The sequence below is a fragment of the Nyctereutes procyonoides genome, unplaced genomic scaffold (assembly GCF_905146905.1).
Source record: "Nyctereutes procyonoides isolate TBG_1078 unplaced genomic scaffold, NYPRO_anot_genome, whole genome shotgun sequence".
Taxonomy (NCBI): Eukaryota; Metazoa; Chordata; class Mammalia; order Carnivora; family Canidae; genus Nyctereutes; species Nyctereutes procyonoides.
In genome coordinates, this window is record NW_026575049.1 from 43,354,308 (window position 1) to 43,377,746 (window position 23,439).

Consider the following 23,439-nt stretch of genomic DNA (forward strand, 5'->3'; position numbering starts at 1 on the left):
TCTTCAGGCAGAGTGTGGCTTCAGGCTGTGAAGCGGTTCTAAGTGCAAATGAATCCCCTCCTCCTCCAGATGACCGGATGACCGCCAGGCAGGAATGGCTTAGGCTCATAGCTGAGAGTATGTAGTTCCTTCTACTGTACGTGCTTACCTGTCTCATAGAGAAAGCAGAGCTGGAGGACCAGCTTTCAGCAGATCGGGGGAAGGTGATGTGTCCTTTATATTTCTCCCATCCATTTTTAGGTTCTTTTTCTGTCTCTTGAGGACTTCTGTCTTGTCCCCCCCCCCCATCCGAATTATGTATCTTCCAAACTCATGACTGTCCTGTCCTTGAAGCCAAAAATTGTCCCAAATATGATACTCCCAATCTTTCAGTAGAATCTTTCTCTCTTAAGCTAAGGTGACTCCAGAGTCCACCCTCTGTAGTTCCCAGTGGGATTCTGTATACCTTTGGGGTGGAATTGGAGGAGAATCCAAGACAGGAAACAGGGAGGCCTGGATATTGTGGTTCTTAATGCCAGGAATACTGAGAACAACTTTATGACCAACTTTGTTTAGAGCTCAATCCAGAATTGTGTGTTTTGGTGTGTGAAATAAAGGCTGTCAGCTTAATAACTCTTATATAGTTAATTCATGGTGATTAACAATAATTCATATATAGATGTTGCATCTATATGTGTACATTCATCACATAGATATTAGAAGCATTATAATACCCAGACTTAGACACATATTTTTTGCCTTCCTAATATTGAACTTTCTAAAGTGTATTTAAGACTTAAGAAACAATAACACAGAACATTGGAAATAGAGGTAAAAATGTATGGTCTCCTCTTCTGACTGATATATACTCACAACTAGAGCTTTGAGAGAACAGAAGCAAATAATTTGTGGAATTTCCCTGTGGAAGATTCTTCTCATTGCAAGCTCTATTTTTTGAGTTCTCCCATATTTAAATGTGTAACAGGAATGTAAACTTTGTATGTCAAGGGCTGAATGGATGGAAAGTAGACCTAAAAGTCAAGGTGGCATTTAATTCTTCCTCATGACTTGTTGGTGAAACACAAGGACAGTATCGGGGAAGAGACTTGTATTTTAGATGATAATTTTGTTTTGCTTTCATTTCTTTTTCAGAGTAACCCTAGTGGTCCTGCATGGTCCTGGTGGATCCTGGCAGTGTTGCCATTGGAGCGCAAGGCTCAGCTGGCTATTCTTGGCATGATCTCACTTAAAGAGCGTCTGCTTGCCATTCGACGAATATTGGTCATCATCACTCGTAAGATGAATAGTCGGCAGGAGCTGGTTAATAGCAGGGAGAGAAATAATTGATTTTTTCTGGGAGCCCTTGTACATTTTTGAGGAGTGCTAGCCATGGACGAGTAGCATCCCATTCATCATGCTTTGTAATGTGCTTGTTGATAGGGTTACAAAATGGAACATTTAGCAAACATTGACTCCTACTGAAATGTTAAAAGTCTGTGCCTGGTGGAACCTGACTGTGTACAAGGTTAGTGTGAAGTTTGAACAGAGCCTATGGTTGGAAAAGAACCTAAGAGAATCTCTTTGAAGCAGATGCTCTACTTTGTAGTTCGCTAACAGCAGGGAACACCACAGATGGTTGAGGAGTGGTTTAGGTTTTGCAAGAAAGAAGGACTCCCTCCCCAGTAAAGTATTTTGCTACACCAGATGGAAACAGCATGCTTTAGTGGCTAGACAGTAAGGGGGAAACCACATTTTTATCTAGAAGCAGATTTCTCAGCGCACAGGCTAACTGAAAATGCACTTAGGCTTTGTGTGTCACTGTGAAGTTGTCTGTGAAATTGAGGAATCAAACTGTTGTCCAGTGCCGGAGCCAAAATTAGTCCTCACCCAAGAAGTAGTAGCTGCTGGATAGAACTGTGTTTTGTGTCCTGCAGTAGTTCAGGTGTTGTACATTGCATGTTGTAATCAAATGAATATCAGAATACACAAAGGTGTACCTTGGATATAGAAAACCTGAGAACAGTATGGTGACTTAAGGATACATATTTATACACACTCAATGAAGAGTGAGCAAAAGTTAGCTAAAACTGTACATGCATTGGGATGTCAAACATAGTCAAATTAGTGCAAAGAAAATATAAAAACCTCCTTGAAAGCATAACCCTATCTCATTAAATTGGTAGATACAAAGCATTGAGAAAATAGCCCTCTTTCTAATGGATTTGCATTGGAAATTAGGCCCATCAGTAATTTGAGTTTACCATCCACCCACTCATATATGAAGATATTAAAAAGCTCCTGTGGAATGGGAATTTATCTATTCCAGGAAAACCTATCAGGACAATATGCAAGAAGAGGGAGATGGTTATGGGATGTAAATATTTGGCAAGTTTTTCCTCCATCCTCAACCTAAAAATTGGCTTTGTGTCTTTTGAAAAGAAGTTGTAGAAGTGATAAGACCTGGTGTTATCTGTTAAAGAACCATATAATGACAACTTCAACCTCTAACAGATGTTGGTAGTATTAATTGAAATAACCACTTGAATCTGAGATACTGAATTGTCCTCACTGGCCTAACTAGCTGGTGTGTTGAGTTGGCTTCTTGGTATATGCTGTGGATGTTCTTAACTAAAAGATGATGAGAACCAGACCAGGGAATAAATCACAGTTTTAAGTTTTGCTTTATCTATTCAAGGTATATGATATTTGAATTTTAACAAATACATTTCATAATGTCAAAAGTTGGTTGTTTATCAATCCATCAAGCATTTTATTAGAAAGACCCTATGACTGTATTTTGTTTTCATTGGAGTTTTCAAGCTAAAGCTCAGTTCCATTATGGGAGTGAGAAAATACTATTCTTGTGTAACTTAGTCATAAAGAGAAAATGTGAAAGTATTTCCAGTCAGATGTTTCTAGTGCCTCACTTATTGCAAATCTCAAATTTCATCTTGAACATGGTTTAAAGGCTGTTTGGCCAAGTGATTTTTAAACTATTTTATTGATTCATGTGTTAATGACAATATCCAGCAGTTTTAGGCTGTGTATCCTAAGCTGATCATCTAAAAGAAAGCAGAACTGTATCTAATATGTGAGAGGACCTTTCTTAGGAATGGTTCATGAAAATAGGTATGTACTGACCATTCTCTTTCTTTTTCTTTTGGAGAATCTTTCCTACCCTGAAACCATATCATTGCTGTTTCCATCTGGGAATGTGTAAAATAACCACATTGTGATCATAGTTTCTCCAGGAGCTTTCCTGAAGTTAAGTCTCTGTGCTCAGAGTACCAGGGGTTCTCCTGTACCCATTGGATGCTGTTGCTTTCTCAGTCTTACTCCTGAAATGTCATAACTGGCACAGATCTCTGACCAGAGCTATAACGTATCTCTTCCTAATTATGTCTGCCTCTTTCTGAGTTGTCTTCTCATTCTGAGTATTCTGGTATAAAAGCCTGTTTGTCAGTAATGATGTAAATAGAGCAGCAAAACTTTCTGTTGTCTTTGTCTTTTGACACCCAAGGGAATGGACTGTGACTACTTCATGCTCTGTTGAGCATCTAGTGTCTACCTAAAGCAGAGCAGGAGCAGATGGCCACTTCGTGAGCACTTAGATGGCATTCTTTTTAAAAAATATTTTATTTATTTCTTTGAGAGAGAATATGTGTGCACGAGAGCGTGAGCAGGGAGATAAGGAGAGAGAGAGGGAGAAGCAGACTCTCCCTGAACAGGGAGCCCATTGTAGGGCTCGATCCCAGGACCCTGGGATTATGGCCTGAGCCTAAGGCAGACACTTAACTGACTGAGCCACCCAGGTACCTCTCAGATGACATTCTTTCTCGGGAAGTTGGACCAGGGAAATAATATCTCAAGTCATATTATGAGAGAAGCTTCCTTTTACAAATTTAAAGAAGCCTAAACTCTAGTTTGCTCATTTTGCTACTAATTTAGCTAAAGCAGTAGAACAGCTCCCCTCCACACACACACCTCTTTTCTATCATGGAGATGTCATGTCTAATATTTCTCAGAAAATAAGGTCTCATTCAGAGTCAGAACATTCAAGTTTAATTTTACTGAAAATGTTCCAACACTAACGGTCTAGTTGCATCAGAATAAAAACAGAATCTACTTAGAGTAATAATAACAGTGTGGAGGAGTAATTTTTCTTCTTTAAGTATAGTACTTGAAGTACATTCTGTACACTCTGTTAGGTATTTTTCCATTTCACTCTCCTAAGTGGCTTGACTCATAATTCCATCCCTGCCTACGTCTCTGAAATACAGCTGATATCCTGATGGGCAGTATGCTGAAAGCTCATGAGATTTTTAGGGTATCACATTCTCTGTGTGTGCTCATCTTCAGAATGTTAGAATACTTTTTAAAGTTCTGAATTAATTTTTTTTTAAATTTTAAGATTTATCCATGCAACCACAATAAGTGGTTCATAACCAGTTCGTGTGCCAACTTTTGGAAGTGTTATCCCATTTTATAACCCTAATGGTGTCCTTTCTTCTCTTAAGCATCACCCCCCTACCTCCCATATCAAAAGACACCAAGATTGTTTAGTAAATTGTATCTCAACTAGTAACACATATCAAGTCTTACTACAGGACTTTTGAATCATCAGGGAACAAGATTATAGATGGTAGAATTACCATGAACTGTGATATTATCATTTTGTCCTAAAATTATTTGAAAACTGGCAGTTGTTATAATCAAAATACTCCATTGCCTGACCTGACTGTATTACATAGAAGTCATTATGGCTTTTACATTGCTTTTTAAAAGTACTCATCTGTTTCTTCTTCCTTTCTCCTTTTATGTATCTACTTTGGTAGATACCACTCCTTAAAATTTAGATGCTATCTGTCAAATAATGTGACAGATATGAGGAAGAAAAAGCATTAGGAGGGAAAATAAATGTGATTGGTTTTTGTTTGTTTAAGGCATGGGTTTTTATTTTTTCTAAATACCCCTACGGAATAGGGTAGAGAGGTCCCCATCTTCATTCTCAGCATGGATGCCAGTGGCAGCTTGCAGAAAAAAGTTATTTGTCTGTAGCTCTGCCCCTACTAAAAGTCCCTGTTCTGATTCTATAGTTCATAAAAACTAAAAACCAGGGAGGCTAGATCTGAATGAGTAGGGTGAGCTATGCAAGTCATGTGGGAAAAATTGAACCCTGATTGTTGCCCAGTATCACCTCATCCCTACTAGGACTAATGTTTCATTCTGAGGCATTGCCTTCTGACTTGTGGGAGATCTTTCCTCTTTGCAGCTCCTCGCCTTAACTTCACCTTAACTTTGGCCTTTCAACTGCTAAAAAAATGTACCCAAATCTGCTTTTAGTCAAACAGCTTTTAGTAGTGTATCGGCTTTTGGGTGAACATTAGCATATTGAATTAGAATATTGCAGTAGCATAAACTACTGAAGAAATTCAAGTGTCCCCATGGTGGGTGGACTAGTTGGGAACATTAGCTCTGATTTGTGCCCAAGACTTAACTTCTAAAGTTGCCAGAGAGGTCCATGGCATTGAAAGGAAAATTCATTGCTACTCCTATTTCCCCTAGAAATGACAGGCATGCACTTAGGGCCGCATGGGGAAGCACCAGAGCCACAAGGCAGAAGCAGGAGCGAGGGGAAGAGCCCTTACTGTGTTCTGGTAGGAAACACCAGGCAGGGCAGCGGAAACAGCTTAGGACTGTCTAGTTTGGATGATGGTGGTGGACTCTGGATTATAAGGGTGGGATCTACTTGTCTGGTAGTGAGCCCTGGGTGATTAAGGCCAAGGACTCTTTTCTCCTAGACTGTAAGAGCCAGACAAAGAAGGTGGCTCAGAGTTTAGGCTCTGGACTGGTTAATTCTCATATGAAAGGTATGCTTCCTTGTGGGCCCTTTGCTGCTTCTGAATGACCAGCCCAAGACCAAGACCAGCCCAAGACCAGCCCTTGGTCTCCTCAGCCAGTGAGGCCCCCAAGGTGTCAAAATATCCTACTTCTTAAACACATGATTAATACAATTGGCCCTCTGATGTGACATCATATTAAGGAATCTTTGGAGTGATGAGAATGGAGACATAAAAGAGTAAGGCATATGTTAGCTTAAACAGAACAGAAAGCATTTTATTATGAGAGTATAAAGGAGAAGCACAGGCAGGGGTGTAGGGAGTCCTTGAGGCTGGTCTATAACTAAGGTTCCCATTTATACACATTATAATCTTGGGGGGTCTGGAATCTTGGGGGGTCTTCAACACTATCTGGGTGGAGTTGTAAACTATATGAAAAGTGTGAGTGTGGTAATAATATCTTGATATGTTTCTTGAGTCAAGATGGCAGGTCCAGCAGTTATGCTATTGGAACCTGTGATAATTTAGTAAATACATTAATGATTAAGCAGTGAGTATGTGTAACCAAGGGAAAGGAGTATTATGATTGGAGACATGGGGCAGGAGGTTCTGGTGGAAAGCTGGAGAGGGCAGTAGGAGAAGGCAGTGGACAGTGAGTGAGTGGTCCTCTCCCAGAGACTTCAGGGGTTGACTGAGAGTTCCTGGGGAAAGTAATAATCACCATTCATTTTTTGGAATACTGTACAGATAGTAACTTCTATCAGATTTCACTTTAGGCATGAGAGTGTAGGAGTGTGTGTTTTGGCAGAGAGCAAGGAATGTACCAGGGCAATGCACTAAACAGGCAGGAAGCTCAGAAACATAATAGAATTCTTAATATAGAAGGAAGAGAACTAAAAATGCCCTGTGTCTAATTTGTGACTTAGCAAAGGTAGTCCATGGGCATAAATTCTAGTGTCCAAGGTAGAGTTATCTCCAGTGGCAAGCTTATGGTCTGGGAGATGTTATTTGAGTAGTGACCAGAGTAATGTTGTCTGGGGTGTGAGACATGGAGTATCCATTTTAAGTGGGTACCCACTCAGGTTGGTGTGGGTTTGATATGTTTGCTTGAAACAGTGGTTTACTTGAGGTGTTTGCAAACCAATGAAAGCAACCAGACCAGCAGTAATAAGACCAACGGTCAATGGAACGGTGGGCAGCTACACTGCGCAGTTTTTGCTTTTGATTTTTGGTTTAGGTTCACTTGGGTCTCTTACACCGCCTGGCCTGTGGGAATGTCTGTGATTAATGGGTCCCAAGAAAGTATGTGCCCTCAATCTGGCCTATATCCCTTGTGGGATGAGGGCAAGATAGAAAAATTTATAAAGGGAGGGGGAAAACTTGTTAAAGGGCCTAACATGTAATGAATTTTTAATGTACATGAGGGCAACATACCCCCCTTTATTTTTTTATTTAAATTTTAGGTACCTAACATATAGTGTGATATTGGTTTCTGGAATAGAATTCAGTGATTCATCACTTATATACAATACCCAGTGCTCATCCCCACAAGTGACCTCCTTGTTACCCTATCACCCATCTAGCCCATCCTCTACCCACCTCCTTCCATCAACCCTCAGTTTATTCTATCATTAAGAGTTTCTTATAGCTTGTTTTCCTCTCTCCTTTTTTCTTTTCCCCCTTCCCATATATTCATCTGTTTTAGTTATTAAATTTCACATCAGTGAAATCATATGGTATTTGTCTTTCTCTGAGTGACTTATTTCACTTGGCATAATACACTCTAGCTCCATCCATGTCATTGCAAATGACAGGTTTCATTCTTTTTGATGGCTGAATAATATCCATCCTGTATGTGTGTGTGTGTATATCACATCTTTCTTATCCATTCATCAGTTGATGGACATTTAGACTCTCTCCATAGATAGTTTGGCTATTGTAGATAATGCTGCTATAAACACTGGGGTGCATGTACCCCTACAAATCTGTATTTTTATATCCTTTGGGTAAATCCTAATAGTGTAATTGCTGGATTGTAGTGTAGTTTCTATTTTTAACATTTTGAGGCACCTCGGTACTGTTCTTCGGAGTAGCTGCACCAGTTTGCATTCCCACCAACAATACAGGAGGATTCCCTTTCTCCACATCTTCACCAACACCTGTTATTTCTTGTGTTGTTAATTTTAGCCATCTTTACAGGTGTGAGATGGTATCTCATCATGATTTTGATTTGTATTTCCCTGATGGGTGATGTTGAGCATCTTTTCATGTATCTGTTAGCCATCTGAACACATATCTCCCTTTAAATAGAGGAAAGTGCAATCAGAAATTTCTCCCCAGCTTTATTAAAAATGAATGAATATAATTATGTATATTCAAAGTGTACAACATGATGATTTGATGTACATGTACATTGAGATAACGCAGCCGTCACTTTACAGTGTATGTGTAATGAGAATGTATAAAATCTATTCTCAGCAGCTTTTAAGAACATGATACTCTATAATTAACTCTAGTTCCTATGCTGTGCATTAGATCCTCAGAACCAACTCTTCTTATAACTGAAAGTTTGTACCTTCTGACCTACATCTCCCATTTTCCCCTCTGTCCAGCCCCTAGCAACCACCATTCTATTCCTTATTTCTATCAAATCAGCTTTTTTTTTTTTTTAAAGATTCCGTATGTAGTGTTACCATATGGTATTTGTCTTTCTGTGTCTGGCTTACTTCACTTAGCATAATTTATCCCTGTTGTCACAAATGATAAGATTTCCTTCTTTTTAAGACAGAATAATATTCCACTGTGAGAGAGAGAGAGAGAGAGAGAGAGAGAGAGATTTTCTTTATCCAGTCATCCATTGAAACACCTTAAGATTTCCCTATCTTGACTATTGTGAAGAAGCTGCAGTGAACAGAGGGTGCAGAGATTTCGAAATCCTAATTTCATTCCTTATATGAGTTCATTTCATTTCCTGTATGGTTCAAATATTTTTTCCCATTCTATAGATTGCCTTTTCAATTTATTAATCATTTTCTTTGTTGTACAAAAGTACTTTAGTACTTTGTGGTCCTCCTTGTTTATTTTAGCTTTTCTTGCCCGTGCTTTGGGCATCTTACCCCAAAAGAAATCATTGCTAATACCAGTATCAAGGAGTTTCCTTTCTTCATTTTCTTCTAGGAGTTTTACAGTTTCAAGTCTTACATTTAAGTCTTCAACCAATTTTGAGTTAATTTTTATAGGTATAAGATAGATGTCCATTTTCATTCTTTTGCATGTGGATACCCAGCTTTCCTAATACCATTTATTGAAGAGACTATCTTTTTCCCATTGTGTTTTCTTGGCTCCCTTGTCAGGGTTACTTGACCATATCTGCATGGGTTTATTTTGGTGCTGTCTGTTCTGTTCTACTGGTCTGTGTGTCTATTTATGCCAGCATGACACTGTTTTAATTACTGGAACTTGATAATTTTGTTTGAAATCAGGAAATGTGATGCTACCAACTTTATTCATCTTTCTTAATATTGCTTTTGCTATTAGGGTCTTTTGTGCTTCCATAAGAATTTTAGGACTTTTTTCTATTTCTGTGAAAAATTCCATTGGAATCTTGATAGAGATCACATTGAATCTGTAGATTACTTTGGGTAATACAGGCATTGTAACAATATCAATTCTTCCAATCTAAGAACATAAGATATCTTTCCATTTATTTGTGTCTTCATTTTCTTTCATTCGTGTCTCATAGTTTTCAATGTACAGGTCTTTCATCTCCTGGAATAAACTTATTTCTATGTATTTTATTGTTTTTTGATGCAATTGTAAATGGGATTGTTTTCTTAATTCCTCTTTCTGATAATTTGTTGTTAGTGTATAGAAATACAATTGATTTTGTATCATGTATCATTACTGAATTCATTGATTAGTTCTAACAGTTTTTTGGTGGGACCTTTGGGGTTTTCTATTTATAAGAGATAATTTGACTTCTTGTCCCGTTTGAATGCTTTTTATTTCTTTTTATTGCTCCATTGCTGTGGCTAGGATTTCCAGTACCATCTTTAATAAAAGTGGTGAATGTGGACATCTTTGTCTTACTCATGACCTTAGAGGAAAGACTTTTAACTTATTACTGTTAAGTATGATGTTAGCTATGGGCTTATCATACATAGCCTTTATGACATTAACATTCATTCTACACTTAACTTATTGAGAGTTTTTATCATGAAAAGTTGTTGAATTTTGTCATATATTTTTCTTCATTATTGAAAAGCTCATTCTGATAATGTGGATGTTATATTGGTTGATTTGCATATGTTGAACCTTCCTTGCATCCCAAGGGTAAATCCCTCTTGATCATGATGTAAATTATGATGTAAATAATGGGTAAATCTTTTCTATATGCTCTTGAATTTGGCTGACTGGTATTTAGTTGAGGATTTTGTAAGTCTATCTTCATCAGGGATATTGGTCTGTAATTTTCTTTTCTTGTAGTGTCCATTACCTGGTTTTGTATCAGGGCAATAATGACCTTGTAAAGTAAGTTTGGAAATATGCACTTTTCCATTTCTTTGAGATGGTTTGAGAAGGATTGGTATTATTTAAATAATTGATATAATTTGCAAGTGAAGCCATCTGATTCTAGGCTTTTCCTTTTAGGAAATTTTTGATTACATGTTTAATCTCCTTGTTTGTTATTGACATACTCAGATTTTCTATTACTTCATGATTTGGTATTGGTAATTTGTATATTTCTTTGAATTTATCCATTTCTTCTAAGTCCTGTCATTTGACATAAATGCTCACAGCACAGTAGTCTCCCCTACGGTCCTTTGTATGTCTGTAGTATTATATATGGTGTTTCCTCTTTCGTTTATCACCTACTTGAATCTTCTCACTTTTTTCTTAATCTGGTTAATGAATTGTCAGTTTTATCTTTAAAAAAAAAACAACTATTAATTGATCCTTTCCATTGTCTTTCTAGTGTCTATTTCATTTACTTCTCTTATTTTTATTATTTCCTTCCTTCTGAAAACTTTGGACATAGTTTCTTCTTTTCCTAGTTCTTTAAAGTTTAAGATTAGGTTTATTTGATATCTTTCTTTATTCTTAATGTAGGCATTTATTGCTATAAACTTCCATTTTAGAACTGCTTTTGCTACATTCTGTAAGTTTTAATATGCTATGTTTCCATTTCATTTGTCTCAAGATAAACCTTTTTGATTTCTTTTTTGATACATTGATTGTTCAAAAGTATGTTAATTTCTCCATATTTGTGAATATTGTAACTTTCTTCCTGTTATTGATTTCTAGCTTCCTATCATTGTGTTAGGAAAAGATAATTCATAACATTTCATCTTTTAAGTTTCTTAAGACTGGTTTTGTGACCTATACATGATCTGTCCTGGAAAATATTTCATATACACTTGAGAAGAAAGTATGTTATGCTGATGTTGGGTAGAATATTCAGTATGTCTGTTAGACCCATTTGGTATAAAGTATAGTTCAAGCCCATTATTTTCTAGTTGATTTTCCTCTAGATGAAATCTTTGCTGAAAATGGGATTAGAGTCCCCTCTTGCATTGCTGTCTGTTTCTAGTTTCAGATCTGGTAATAATTTTTTTAAATATTCAGGTATGTGGTACCTGATATGTGGTATCTATATATACAGTTGTTATATCCTCTTGATGAATTGATGATCCCTTTGTCTTTGTATAATGACCTTGTCTCTTGTTACAGCTTTTTTTTTAAGATTATTTATTTGTTTATTTATTTATTCATGACAGAGATAGAGAAGGGGGGGAGAGAGAGAGAGAGAGAAAGAGGCAGAGGGAGAAGCAGGCTCCATGCAGGGAGCCCAACATGGGAGTCAATCCTGGGTCTCCAGGATTACATCCTGGGCTGAAGGCGGCGCTAAACCACTGAGCCAACTGGGTGCCCTCTTGTTACAGCTTTTGACTAAAAGTCTGTTTTATCTGACATTAAGTATAGCTACCTCTGCTTTCTTTTGGTTTTCATTTGCATGGAATATCTTGTTCTGTGTCTTTACTTTTAGCCCGCGAATGTCATTAAAGCTTAATTGAGTCCCCGTGGGCAGCATATAGTTGAGTCTTAATTTTTTTTATCCTTAGCCACTTTATGTCATTTAATTGAAGAATTTAAACCATTTACCTTAGAGTAATTATTAATAGGCAGTAACTATCACCATTTTGTGAATTATTATTATTTTATAGTTAATGTGTTCCTTTTTTTTTTCTATTACTGTCTGTCTTTCTGAATTAGTGAGTTTTTATAGTGGTATGCTTTGAATTTTTTTCTCTTTATCATAGATATATCTGTTAATAGGTTTTTGCTGTATGATTTCCATGAGTCTTTCATAACATATCTTACAGTTTTTTTTTGTTTTGTTTTTTAAATTTTTATTTCTTTATGATAGTCACACAGAGAGAGAGAGAGGCAGAGACACAGGCAGAGGGAGAAGCAGGCTCCATGCACCGGGAGCCTGACATGGGATTCGATCCCAGGTCTCCAGGATCGCACCCTGGGCCAAAGGCAGGTGCTAAACTGCTGCGCCACCCAGGGATCCCTATCTTACAGTTTTAATAGTCTATTTAAGCTAATAACAAGTTAACTTTAATTTGCATTAAAAGTTCTACACATTTACTTGTCCCATACATTTTATGTTGCTGCTGTCAGTTTCCCTGTTTTTATATTGTGTGTCCATTAACAAAATATTGTAGCTATAGTTCTTTTTAACACTTTTGTCTTTTAACCTAGATGCTAGAGTTCAAAGCTATTTGATTAGAGTATTTTGAATTTGACTATATATTTATCTTTACCAGTGAATTTTATATTCTATGCTTTAATTTACTAATTAGCATCCTTTAGTTTTAGTTTGAACTTCTTTTAGCATTTCTTGTAAGGCATGTCTAGTGGTGATTAATTCCCTCAGCTTTTGTGTATCTGGGAAAGTCTTTATTTCTTATTTCCTTCGGAAGGACAACTTTGCTGGGCAAAACATTTTTGGTTGGCAGTTTTTTTTCTTCATCCCATTTTCTCCTGGTCTGCAGGGTTTCTGCAGAGAAATGTGCTGATAGGCTTCTGAGGTTTCCTTGTATGTGATGTCTTTTTTCTCTTTGGCTGTTTTCAAACTTCTCGTTTTGATTGATTGATTGGTTGTTTTAGAGAGGGAAAGAGAGCAAGAGGTATGGAGGAAAGGGAGAGAAAATATTTTTTTTGTTAAGATTTATTTATTTTAGAGCATGTACACATGCACGGGTGTTGGGGAGGAGCAGAGAGAGAGAATCTCAAGAAAACTCCCCACTGAATGTGGAGCCCCACATGGAGCTTCATTTTAGGACCCATGAGATCATGACCTGAGCTGAAATCATGAGTTGGAGGTATAACCAGCTGAGCCACCCTGGCACCCCAGGAGAGAGAATCTTAAGGGAACTCCCTGCTGAGCATGGATTGTGACATGGGGCTCAGTCTTACAACCCTGAGATCATGACCTGAGCCGAAATCAGGAGTCAGATGCTTAACTGACAGAGCTACCCAGGATCCCATCTTTGTCTTTGAGTTTTGAGAGTTTCCCTATACTGTGTCTTGGTGAAGATCTGTCCAAGATGAATCTGTTTGGGAAACTTTGAGCTTCATATGCCTGGATGATCCATATCTCTCCCCAGTTTGGGGATTTTCTTCCATTATTTCTTTAATTGGTTTTCTATCTCTCTCTCTCTCTTCTCCTTCTATGACATTCATGATATGAATATTTTTTTGCTTGCTGGTGTCCAGTAACTCACATAGGTTTTCTCCACTCTTTTTCTTTTTTGGCCTCTGATTAGATAATACCAGTTCTCTGTCTTTACGTTCACCTACCCCATGAAGATTCTTTCTTCAGCTTGTTGAGCCAGCTTCACTGAAACTTTTTGTTGCATTTTTCATCTAATTTATTGTATTTTTCACCTCTAGCATTTCTGTGTGGTTCTTTTTTTTTAAAATTTTTATTTATTTATGATAGTCACACACAGAGAGAGAGAGAGAGAGAGAGAGAGAGACATAGGCAGAGGGAGAAGCAGGCTCCATGCACCGGGAGCCCGACGTGGGATTCGATCCCGGGGCTCCAGGATCGCGCCCTGGGCCAAAGGCAGGCACCAAACCACTGCGCCACCCAGGGATCCCTCTGTGTGGTTCTTTTTATGATTTCTAATTTTTTTTGCTGAATTTTTTGTTTTATTCATGCATTATTTTCCTGAATTCACTGACTTGTGTTTTCTTAAATTTCACTGAGCTTCCTTGAAATAATTATTTTGAATTCTTTTTCGGGTAACTCAAACAGAGTTCCAATTCTTTGGGGTCAGTTGCTGGAAGTTATTGTGTTCCCTTTTGTCATGTCATGTGTCCTTGCTTTTTTGTGTGTTTCTAGTGGGTTTATATTGATGTCTGAGCATTTGAGGGAGAATTTACCACCTCCAGCCTTTTCAGACTGGCTTTAATGGAGAAAGACTTTTATCTCAAGGTGGGCTGTGAGGGCACTGTCTGAGTAGGGTACATTTCTTGTGGGGAGAGTACAGTGACACAGTTTCCACGCAGGCCTGTTAGATGAGCTCAGTGTCAGTAAAGTCTGTGGAGATCTTTGGTGGCCCAAACGATGGAGGGCTTGCTGGTGGCAGTAATTGACTAGGGCTACTGCAGTCCTTGGTGGTGAAGGTGCTGAGGTGTTCTTGTTCTCCTTTGTTGTCCATGGGAGGAAGTTCTAGCTGAGAGCATCCCTGCTGGCACCAAGTCTGTACACTGATCCTCAGTGGAGCTGTGCTCCAGGGATGGGTTGCATGCAGAACTGCCATCATCCTGGGTCCTGAGGCACATTAGCCCCAACCCTCAGGCCAGGGGAGCTCAGTACCAAGAGGGATCCCCTCAGAGGGATTGTATCCCACAGAGAAAGGAGAGCAGGGCCCCCCAGCAATGGACATTTACAGCCTTTGCTACAGAGGACCCAGGCAAAGCACAAAGCGGGGCTTGATGTCATGACCCAGAGATCATGACCTGACCTAAAGCCAAGAGTCAAAGCCTTAACCAACTGAGCCACCCAGGCACCCCTTGAAGCAACATGTTAAGCCTTTTGGGATCCGTGATTTCCATGAGGAGGGCTCTCACATCATGTTACTGATGGATCCCTGTAGTGTCCTGGGGACTAACACTTGGACTTCTGCCAGAGACACTTTCTAAAAGGAATGTATTCTGGAGGAAGTTGGCATCAGTGTGATGGGATAAGTTGGTCACAGAATGAGGAGAGAGCTAACTCAGTTGAGCAGGCCTGACTGGCTTTGGCATTGCTGGCTTAGTCAGTCAGGCTTACATCTCAACAGTCTGTTAGAGGAAGCCACTCTCGGTCCTGGTCGGGAAAAGCCTCTTGCCTATGGGAGCTCTGCAAATGCCAGTAGCTCAGACATAGGTGTCACAGCTACAGCAAGTCCACGTGTGCCTTGTGTGTTTTCCAGTTATCCTAGTCCATGAGGGTCATTAGTCCAGAAATTAGGCATATCAGGGTAAGCAATCATGTGGGAGCCATGAGTCCAGTTATTTATCCCGGTAGGGAACTTGGATTCCCATCAGCCTAGGCTACAGCACTTAAGAGTAAATGAGGACCATAGACACACACGCCTTTGAGGTCTTCCTACAAGTTAGGCTGGAACACTATGTCACCATATGGCAGGTGCAGCATAAGTGTAGCTGCCAGAGTACAAGCATGCCAACAGCTGGCTGTGCTTTCATAGGCAGTGCAGGCTACTTAGTGAATCTATATAGCAAGTCAGGAGCAGTGAAGAGGCTTGCCCCTCTGACAAAACTGTCAGCCTTCTTGCTGCATCAGTTGTGTTAAAATATACCCAGAGGATTTTATTTATGGAGGCAACTGAGTGACAACATGGAAAAGCTAATGCCATGCCAAAAGCCACAGGAAAACACACCAGAGCCACTGAGGACGAAGAAGCAGGAGGGCTGGGAAAGAATGGAGTGTTTTTGCAGGAAAGGCCAGGCAGGGCAGAGGAACATCTTAGGATTGGCTAGCTTGGATAATGTCAGAGGGCTCTGGGCTATAAGCCAGATTGACCTCTATTTGTATGGTGCTGACTCTGGGTGATTAGGGCAGAGGAATATTGCCTTCCAAAGCATAAGAGCCAGATAGAGAAAGCAGCTGAGAGTGTGGGCTGTGGATTGGCTGGTTTTCATAGGAAGGGTGTGCTCAGTGGTGGGTCTTTTGTTGTCTCTAAGAATTGGCCAGACCAGGAAGAGCAGTTTCTTCATAATCAGGGAGGCCCCCACATTGCTGAAATGTCACAAAATCTTTTAAAAAATGGTTAAAGAAGCTCTACTAGCATTTCTGACTACAGTCCCCGTAAAAGAGAGGTAGATGTATTCTCCGACGAGTAGGCATTTCTCTACAGAAGTGGGGCCTGGGCCCATGGGTACAGGCCTTCGTGTGTGCAGAGCTCAGCAGCAGAACCACTGTTGTAGTTGTGCGGCAGAGGGGTAGCTCTGCAGAGCAGGGAGGCCTCTCAGCGTAAGACAGTCCCCGGGGAAAGAGCGTGAGCCCAGGTAACAACAGAATCCATTGAGGGAGTCTGCCCAAGTCATAAAGCTGAGTTGGTCTGTGTCGCTCTTGAGGACAAAAACAGCATTTGCAACATGGATTATCTCTAACCTTTTACTCTTGAGATCATTTGAAACGTTGCATTGGGACCTTTGTCATTTATTTGTCTTTTAGCTTGAATGGTTTGGTCAAGTTTTGTAAGCTAACAGTTTGATCAGTGACTGGCTTATCTTACCTCTCATACTACTCACCCTCTATCCCCCCAACCCATACACACAGTTTTCCACTGAACTCTGGAAAAAAATTGTTAATAGGTCGGAAAGCTCTATTTGTATATTGTTCTTTGCTAGTAGAGGATGGTGTCATTAGCATCTTTTATAGCTGTGAAATGATTTTACCAGTTAAAAATTTAACGTGTATTTTTTTCTTAATTAGAAGAGCAGGTTTGAACTATTAAGTCAAAGTAGATAAACTTAAAAATTATGCTTTTATCTGTTTAGAGATAGGCAATGTGTTATCACATTCATTAATGTAGATTATTCTGGCCTTCTATTTTTTAAGATCAAGTCAGGGTTAAAGATGTAATAAGTATTTGGCATTTCCTGTTGCTTAAGTGAGGCCAGTCTTAAACGTTGCAGTATTTACTTCATGTATTCTTGTACTGTTCATTTTCATTCATTGGAATTCTATATCTAAGATGTGATATTTGGAGTAAATAAAACATACAGTGTTGTAAATGCTCTTTAATAAATAATTGCACCCAAATAATAGGGTACAACGACTGGAATTTAGATCAGTTTAATGCATAGAATATTGTGTTCATTTCCTATGGCTGCTCCAACCAATTACCACGAACTTAGTGGCTTAAAGCAACAGACATCTATTCTTTCACAGCTCTGGAGATTAGAAGCCCCAAATCACGGCATCAGCATGGCTACACTTCCTCCAAAGGCCCTAAGAAGAATTCTTCCCTGGCTCTTCTACCTCATGGTGGTTGCCAGCAGTCCTTGGCTTGTGGCAACTTAACAGCAAATCTGTCTCTGTCATCACGTGGCCTTCTTCCCTGTGTGTGTCCATGTCTCCCTCCTCCTGTGTAAGAACACCAGTCATTGGATTTAGAGCCCACCCTAATCCAGCATGATCGTGATTACCTCTGCAAAAACTATCCCCAAAGAAAGTCATATTCACAGTTCTAGTTGGATATGAATTTTGGAGGAACACCATTTAACCCAGTACAGATGTAGAACTATTCCAGCTTAATTCAGTATTAGAAAAATAAGGGAAGAGGCTGTCAGTGGCTTTGCCTTAAAAACAAAAATTACTTTTTAAGAATAGTTTTATCCAAGGCATATAAGATTTTATAAGAACTGAGGCTTACGCAGTTTTTGGGGAATAAGTGAGTGGAGTAGGACTTCATGAGAAAAGGAATATAAAATTGTAAATACAGAGTTAGGTTATAAAAATGTATATTTAGAATTTTAAAAGGAATAAGTTAAAAATTTTGAAAATGGATATACCACACTCATTGCAAGATACTAAAAACTATTTTTATTAATAGCCTGACACCTTTATGATACATTTCCTCCTCTTTTTTTTTTTTTTTTTTGGTTGCATTCACTTTGATCGCCTCTTCCTATGATAATTTTGTATTAGTTTCTCAAGAGAGAATGATATTTAAATTCTACTTCTCTTTTGTGGTTGTTGAAAGAACTTTATGATTTAGAAGTTTCTTTTAGTTTCCACAAGTTGTTGGTTTTACCATTTATGAGGATTGTTGCTAAATTTGGGAAAACCTAAACTGGTATTCTTTTATACATGAGCATTTTCAAGGTATTTTATGGAGTGCCTAACCTTAAATCCTTTAGCCCTACATCACAGAATTATCTGAAATGATGGGAATGTCTGTTTGTGCAGTCCAGTATGGTCACCAGTACCCATAGGTGGCTGTTAAGCACTTAAGCTGTGTCTTGATGTGGCTGAGAAGCTAATTTTTTTATTTAACTCAGTTTTAAATTTGGCTTTTTGCCCAGAAATCTGCTCACTCCCAGCCCTGTGGCCCACCTCAGTACCCTCTTCTGGGATTCCCTCCAGGCCCAGTGACCATGTTAGCAAATCAGGGCCCAAGCCAGTGAATTTGGTGAAACTAACCAAGGACATGGAGATACGAAAAAAATTGTCTGTCTCATCTACTTACAAGTGCTCAGAATGATTATTGAATCAACATGTTTTTAAAAAGAAAAGGCATACTATTCTGGGAAAAACGTTCCTTTTTATGTCCTTGAGACTTGAAAGATGTCTTTCCCTTCTTTCAGAATGCAATCAGATGTATCAGTCAGGATAGGCTATATGATGCTACAGTAACAAGCATCCTCTCTATCTCATGGTCTTCAAATGGCAAAGATTTATTTTTTAATTACATGACCTATCCACAGAAGTAGCATAGAGATAATGCAAAGGCTCTTTCCTATAGGGGCTAACACTTTGTACCCCTCAGGATCTACCCCACCTATCCTCCTGGTTACTAAGCCTATAATAGGGTTAAATCACAGTGAAATTCTCCTGGGGATATTCTGAGCCTGATAAAGGGGTTGGGGAGAGTATTGTATCCCAAAGGAATAGACCTACCCCATTTGTACCAGCAGAAGGCAGGAGACTTTGTGGGGTAGGATTTTGGGATGTTCTCAACACGATTGGAATATAACCTGCTTAAAAGAGAACTGATCAATTTGGAAGCAGCCTCCTAGGACTCAGGATTTCTTTAACATGCTAACAAGGACCCCAAGAGATGGGAGAATGCCCCCAGTGAAAGGAGTCCCAGCAGCCCTAAAATCCAGCCAGAGCTGATGATAGGGGAAGGGTGTTACAGAACCCAGTCCACTGATGGTTTTTCGGATTTTGGACTTCCAAAGCAATAGCAGCAACATGGCAGCATAGAACTGCCAGAAGCCAGGTGAATAGTTATTGTACTGTGTAGCAATGCCCCAGCTGTAAAGGGAGAGATGCTGTTGACCATACACACAAGGATGGATATTAAAACAAGGTATCCCGGGGCAAAATAGATGAATAGCCAATGAGGGAGCTATTCAGTCTACTGCTGAGAATATATATTAAGAAGTCCAGAGGTGAAGGAGAGTTGCCCCAATACAAATTCACAGTCCTTTGCCCAACTTCCGTATCTGAGTCCGTTTCAGACCCGGAATCTATTGATTGAAGAAGATAACCAGCTCTCCACATTGGAAGGGGACTATAACACCTTGGTAAATCTCTCCTGGCCTTTCTCCAAAGACACCTTTGGACATTCGTTCAGCCCACAACGCACCAGGGGAAGAGAAATAGTTCACATATCAAGGACTCTTGGACAGAGGATGCAAGTCCATATTGTTATCCAAGTCCACAAGGCACCATTGTGGTACCCCTTCTGGAGTGAAGCATATGAAGACCAGCAGGAGTAAATGCAGTGTGGGTCAGGATCCAAGTCACTGTGGGTCGGTTGCTTCACAGACACCCCCACCCTCCGCCAGTGGCCATTTCTCTGGTGGCTGAGTGTATAAACAGAATAGACACACTTTAGTGTCCTTGTCCTATGAGGTGAGAGCTATCCTAGTAAGGAGGGGCAAGCGAAAGCCTCTGAAACTATTCCCCCACTCCCTCAGCCAAGATAGCAAATGAAAACAATATCCAGTCCCAGCAGGATGGCAGAAATTTGTGCCACTATTAAATATCAAAAGGATACAGAGATAGTGGTTCCATCATTTCTCCATTTAACTTACTAGTCTAGCCCTTGAAAAATCCTGGTGGAGCCTGGCAAATGAGAGCAGACTCCTCTAAACTCAATTTAGGATTAGCCCTGACTGCAGCTTGCGATGCCAGATGTCTGTCTTTGCTAGGACATATTGACTTGTGCTGAGGCAAATGGTATATAGATACTGATTCGGCAAATGCGTTTCCTATCAGAAAAGAGGCACTTTGCATTCACATGTATACATTTACAGTCTTTCCTCTGGACCAGTGTTGACCTTCTGCTCTTTGTCATAATAGTCTGAGGAGATCTGGACCATCCAGTTCTGCAGAACAGTCCACTGAACTACTGAGCTGATGCCAGTCAAACTGGATGAGCAAGAAGTGGCTAGCCCATGGAAGGCCCAGGTAAAACACATGCACTCCAAAACATGAGAAAGAAGCTCTACAAAGACTCAGGGCTTGCCACATCAGTGGAATTTGGAGGGAGTTCAGTAATGAGAAGCATACAGGATATCCTATCCAAAGTAAAGGACAAATCATTGCACCTCCCACAGTGAAGAAAAAAGCATGGCATCTTGAAAGCCTCTTTAGATTTTAGAGGCACCATGTTGCATATCTAACCCACATGCAAGGTGAGTCAAGAGCTGCTAGCTTTGGATGGGGCCCAAGGGGACAGGGAAGGCTCCTGCAAGGATCCCTAACATTGAGACCATATAACCAGCAGATAGACCATTGGTGGGCAAGATGTTGAGCAGAATTTATGGCAGACTACAGTAGGAGAATTGTAGCACATTCACCCCTTTGGCCTCTGGAGAGCAAGACTGTGCCATTTCCAGTTTATGTATCTTTAAAAGACATTCCTGGTATGCTAGTGGGCCCTGGCAGAGACAGAACTCTTTACCATGGGGTATAAGGTGACCATGCAGCCACAAGTGCCCACAATGAGCTGGGTTCTGACAGACCCACATCATAAGGTTGGGTGGGCTGGCAAGAATCCATTTTTTAAAAAGATTTTATTTATTCATTAGAAAGCACAAGCAAGGGTAGCAGGAGAGGGAGAAGTAGGCTCCCCACTGAGTAGGGAGCCTGATGCAGGGCTCTATCCCAGGATCCTGGGATCATGACCTGAGCCAAAGGCAAACACTTAACCATTTCAGCCATCCAGGTGCCCACTGGCAAGAATCCATTTTAAGATGGAAGTGGTATACCTACAGTCACAAGCAAGAGCAGAGGGCACAGCAGATGACAGCCAGTAGCTGAGATCTCTTCCCCATCCACCAGTCTTGCATCAGTGCACCTTCACAGCTCCTACCTACATCTGCCTTGGGGATTCGGTTTGGCTGGATGAAGGAGAAAGAAAAAGTCCAACCTTAGTTCATGGTCAGGTAGGCTTGATATGGGTGTATAAGCAGAAGAGAGGTGGCAGCTGTCTACAGCCTCAACCAAGGGTGGTCTCAAAAGCATAGGGAGGAGGGGATCCCTGGGTGGCTCAGTGGTTTAGTGCCTGCCTTTGGCCCAGGGCACGATCCTGGAGTCCCAGGATCGAGTCCCATGTTGGGTTCCTGGCATGGAGCCTTCTTCTCTCTCTGCCTGTGTCTCTGCCTCTCTCTCTCTCTCTCTCTCTCTCTCTCTCTCTCTCTCTGTCCATTATGAATTAAATAAATAAAATCTTTAAGAAAAAAAAAAGCATAGGGAGGGGAAACCCTCTCAATGGGCAGAATTTGGGGCAGGGCACCTGGTTGTCCATTTTGGGTGAAAAGAAAAGTGGGCCAAAATTGGAATATATATGGACTCAACAGGCAGTGACAAGTGGCTTGTCTCGCTTCAAGATCCTGGAAGGAAGACGATTGGAAGGTGTGGGACAGGGTCTGCTAGAGGCATGTGGGTGGGCATATGGGGAAGGTGGGCAGAGGGTGAGGAGACTCATGTCACCTGTTAACTGCAGAGCATTCACCCAGTAGAAGCTCTGAGCTTCCAGGGGGGACAAAGTGATGCAGCCAGGCTCTGACACTGATCATCCTAGTGCTGACACGGTGGCAGGGATGGAGGCTGTGGACAGGCCTGGCAGCATGGGCTTCCACTTATCAAAGCTGATGTAGCTACTGCTGCTACCAAATGTCCAATCTGCCATCTACAGAGACACAAGCCAAGACACAAGCCGAGTCTGTGACATGTCCTCATCCCTCCAGGAGACTTGGCAGCACGCTGACTACATCAGACCCCTTTTACCCTGAAAGGGTCAGTAATTTTCTCTGACAGAAATAGACACTCTGGGTATCAATTTACCTTTCCCACTAACAGAACCACTATTAACGTGTGTAGGGAGTGTTTGATTCACAGCATAGGTAGTCACATATCATGGAAGCTCAAGAGATCCTCTTCATGGCAAAAAGGCAGGAGTGGCCTGTGGCCATGGTTTCCTATCACATACTGAGCCCCTGATGGTGACTTGCTATGGCCTGTTACAGGAATAGTGCCACCTCAGAGGCCCTGCTTTACAAGAACGGGATGCCATCCCCCAGGATGCAGGATACACATTGGATCCAGCCCCCTTATGCAGGACTGTGTTCCCAGTAGGAAGAATACAGAGGTCTGGGAACCAAGGGCTGCTTACCGTGACTCCCAGTGAGCCACCTGGAGCATCTGTACTTCCCATAGCCTCGTTGTGAGCTCTGTAGGTTCAGATATATTGGTTCCCAAAGGCAGATTTCTGCCTGGGAACATGATCAGACTCGCTGGATTACAAGCTGCAGTTGCATCTAGACACGTCAAAGTGACTAGCAAGTAGGAAGAGAGTCCCCATCCTGTTGGGGGTAGTTGACCTCGGAAGGAGGAGCCAAGTCTGTTGCACACTGGGGAAGGGAGGACTGTGTGTGAAACCTGGGTGATCCATGTAGGTGCCCCTTGGCACTCCTTTGCTCAGTTTCAATTGAAGATGGAAAAAGTGCAGCAACCCAAGCCTAAGAAGGGTGTGTAGAGCAGGGGCGCATACTTCTCAGAGATGAGGGTCTGGTTAAGACACTGAGACCAGCAGAGGTGCTCACTGAGATGAGGGAGAATGGAATGAATGGTGCAGTGGGGAGATGGTGCTCATCAGCTGAGGCCTGAGACCAGCAACAGAGGCAGGAGCTGGAGAGCATCCTACTGATCTTGTTTGAAGTTTCCTCCAGGAAAAGAGGCCCACCAGAATCCTGAAGGATCTGCTTCCCATACACAATATGTCTGAGAGGCACTAGGTGTGGGCTGTAGTGAGCACTGTGATGTGCTGCCCAGACCCCTTTCTGTGGAGACTAGTCA

General features: G+C 40.7%; 1 protein-coding gene across 1 annotated transcript in view; it reads left to right on the forward strand.

Annotated features, from left to right (window-relative positions):
* The window catches only part of LONRF2 (LON peptidase N-terminal domain and ring finger 2), a 41,373-nt gene extending 30,526 nt beyond the window's left edge, over nt 1-10,847 (forward strand). The window contains exon 12 of the mRNA XM_055328600.1: nt 1,132-10,847. Coding sequence (XP_055184575.1) covers nt 1,132-1,326 — 195 coding nt within the window. The 3' untranslated portion in view covers nt 1,327-10,847. The remainder of the gene's footprint in view (nt 1-1,131) is intronic.
* The last annotated feature ends 12,592 nt before the right edge of the window (nt 10,848-23,439 follow it).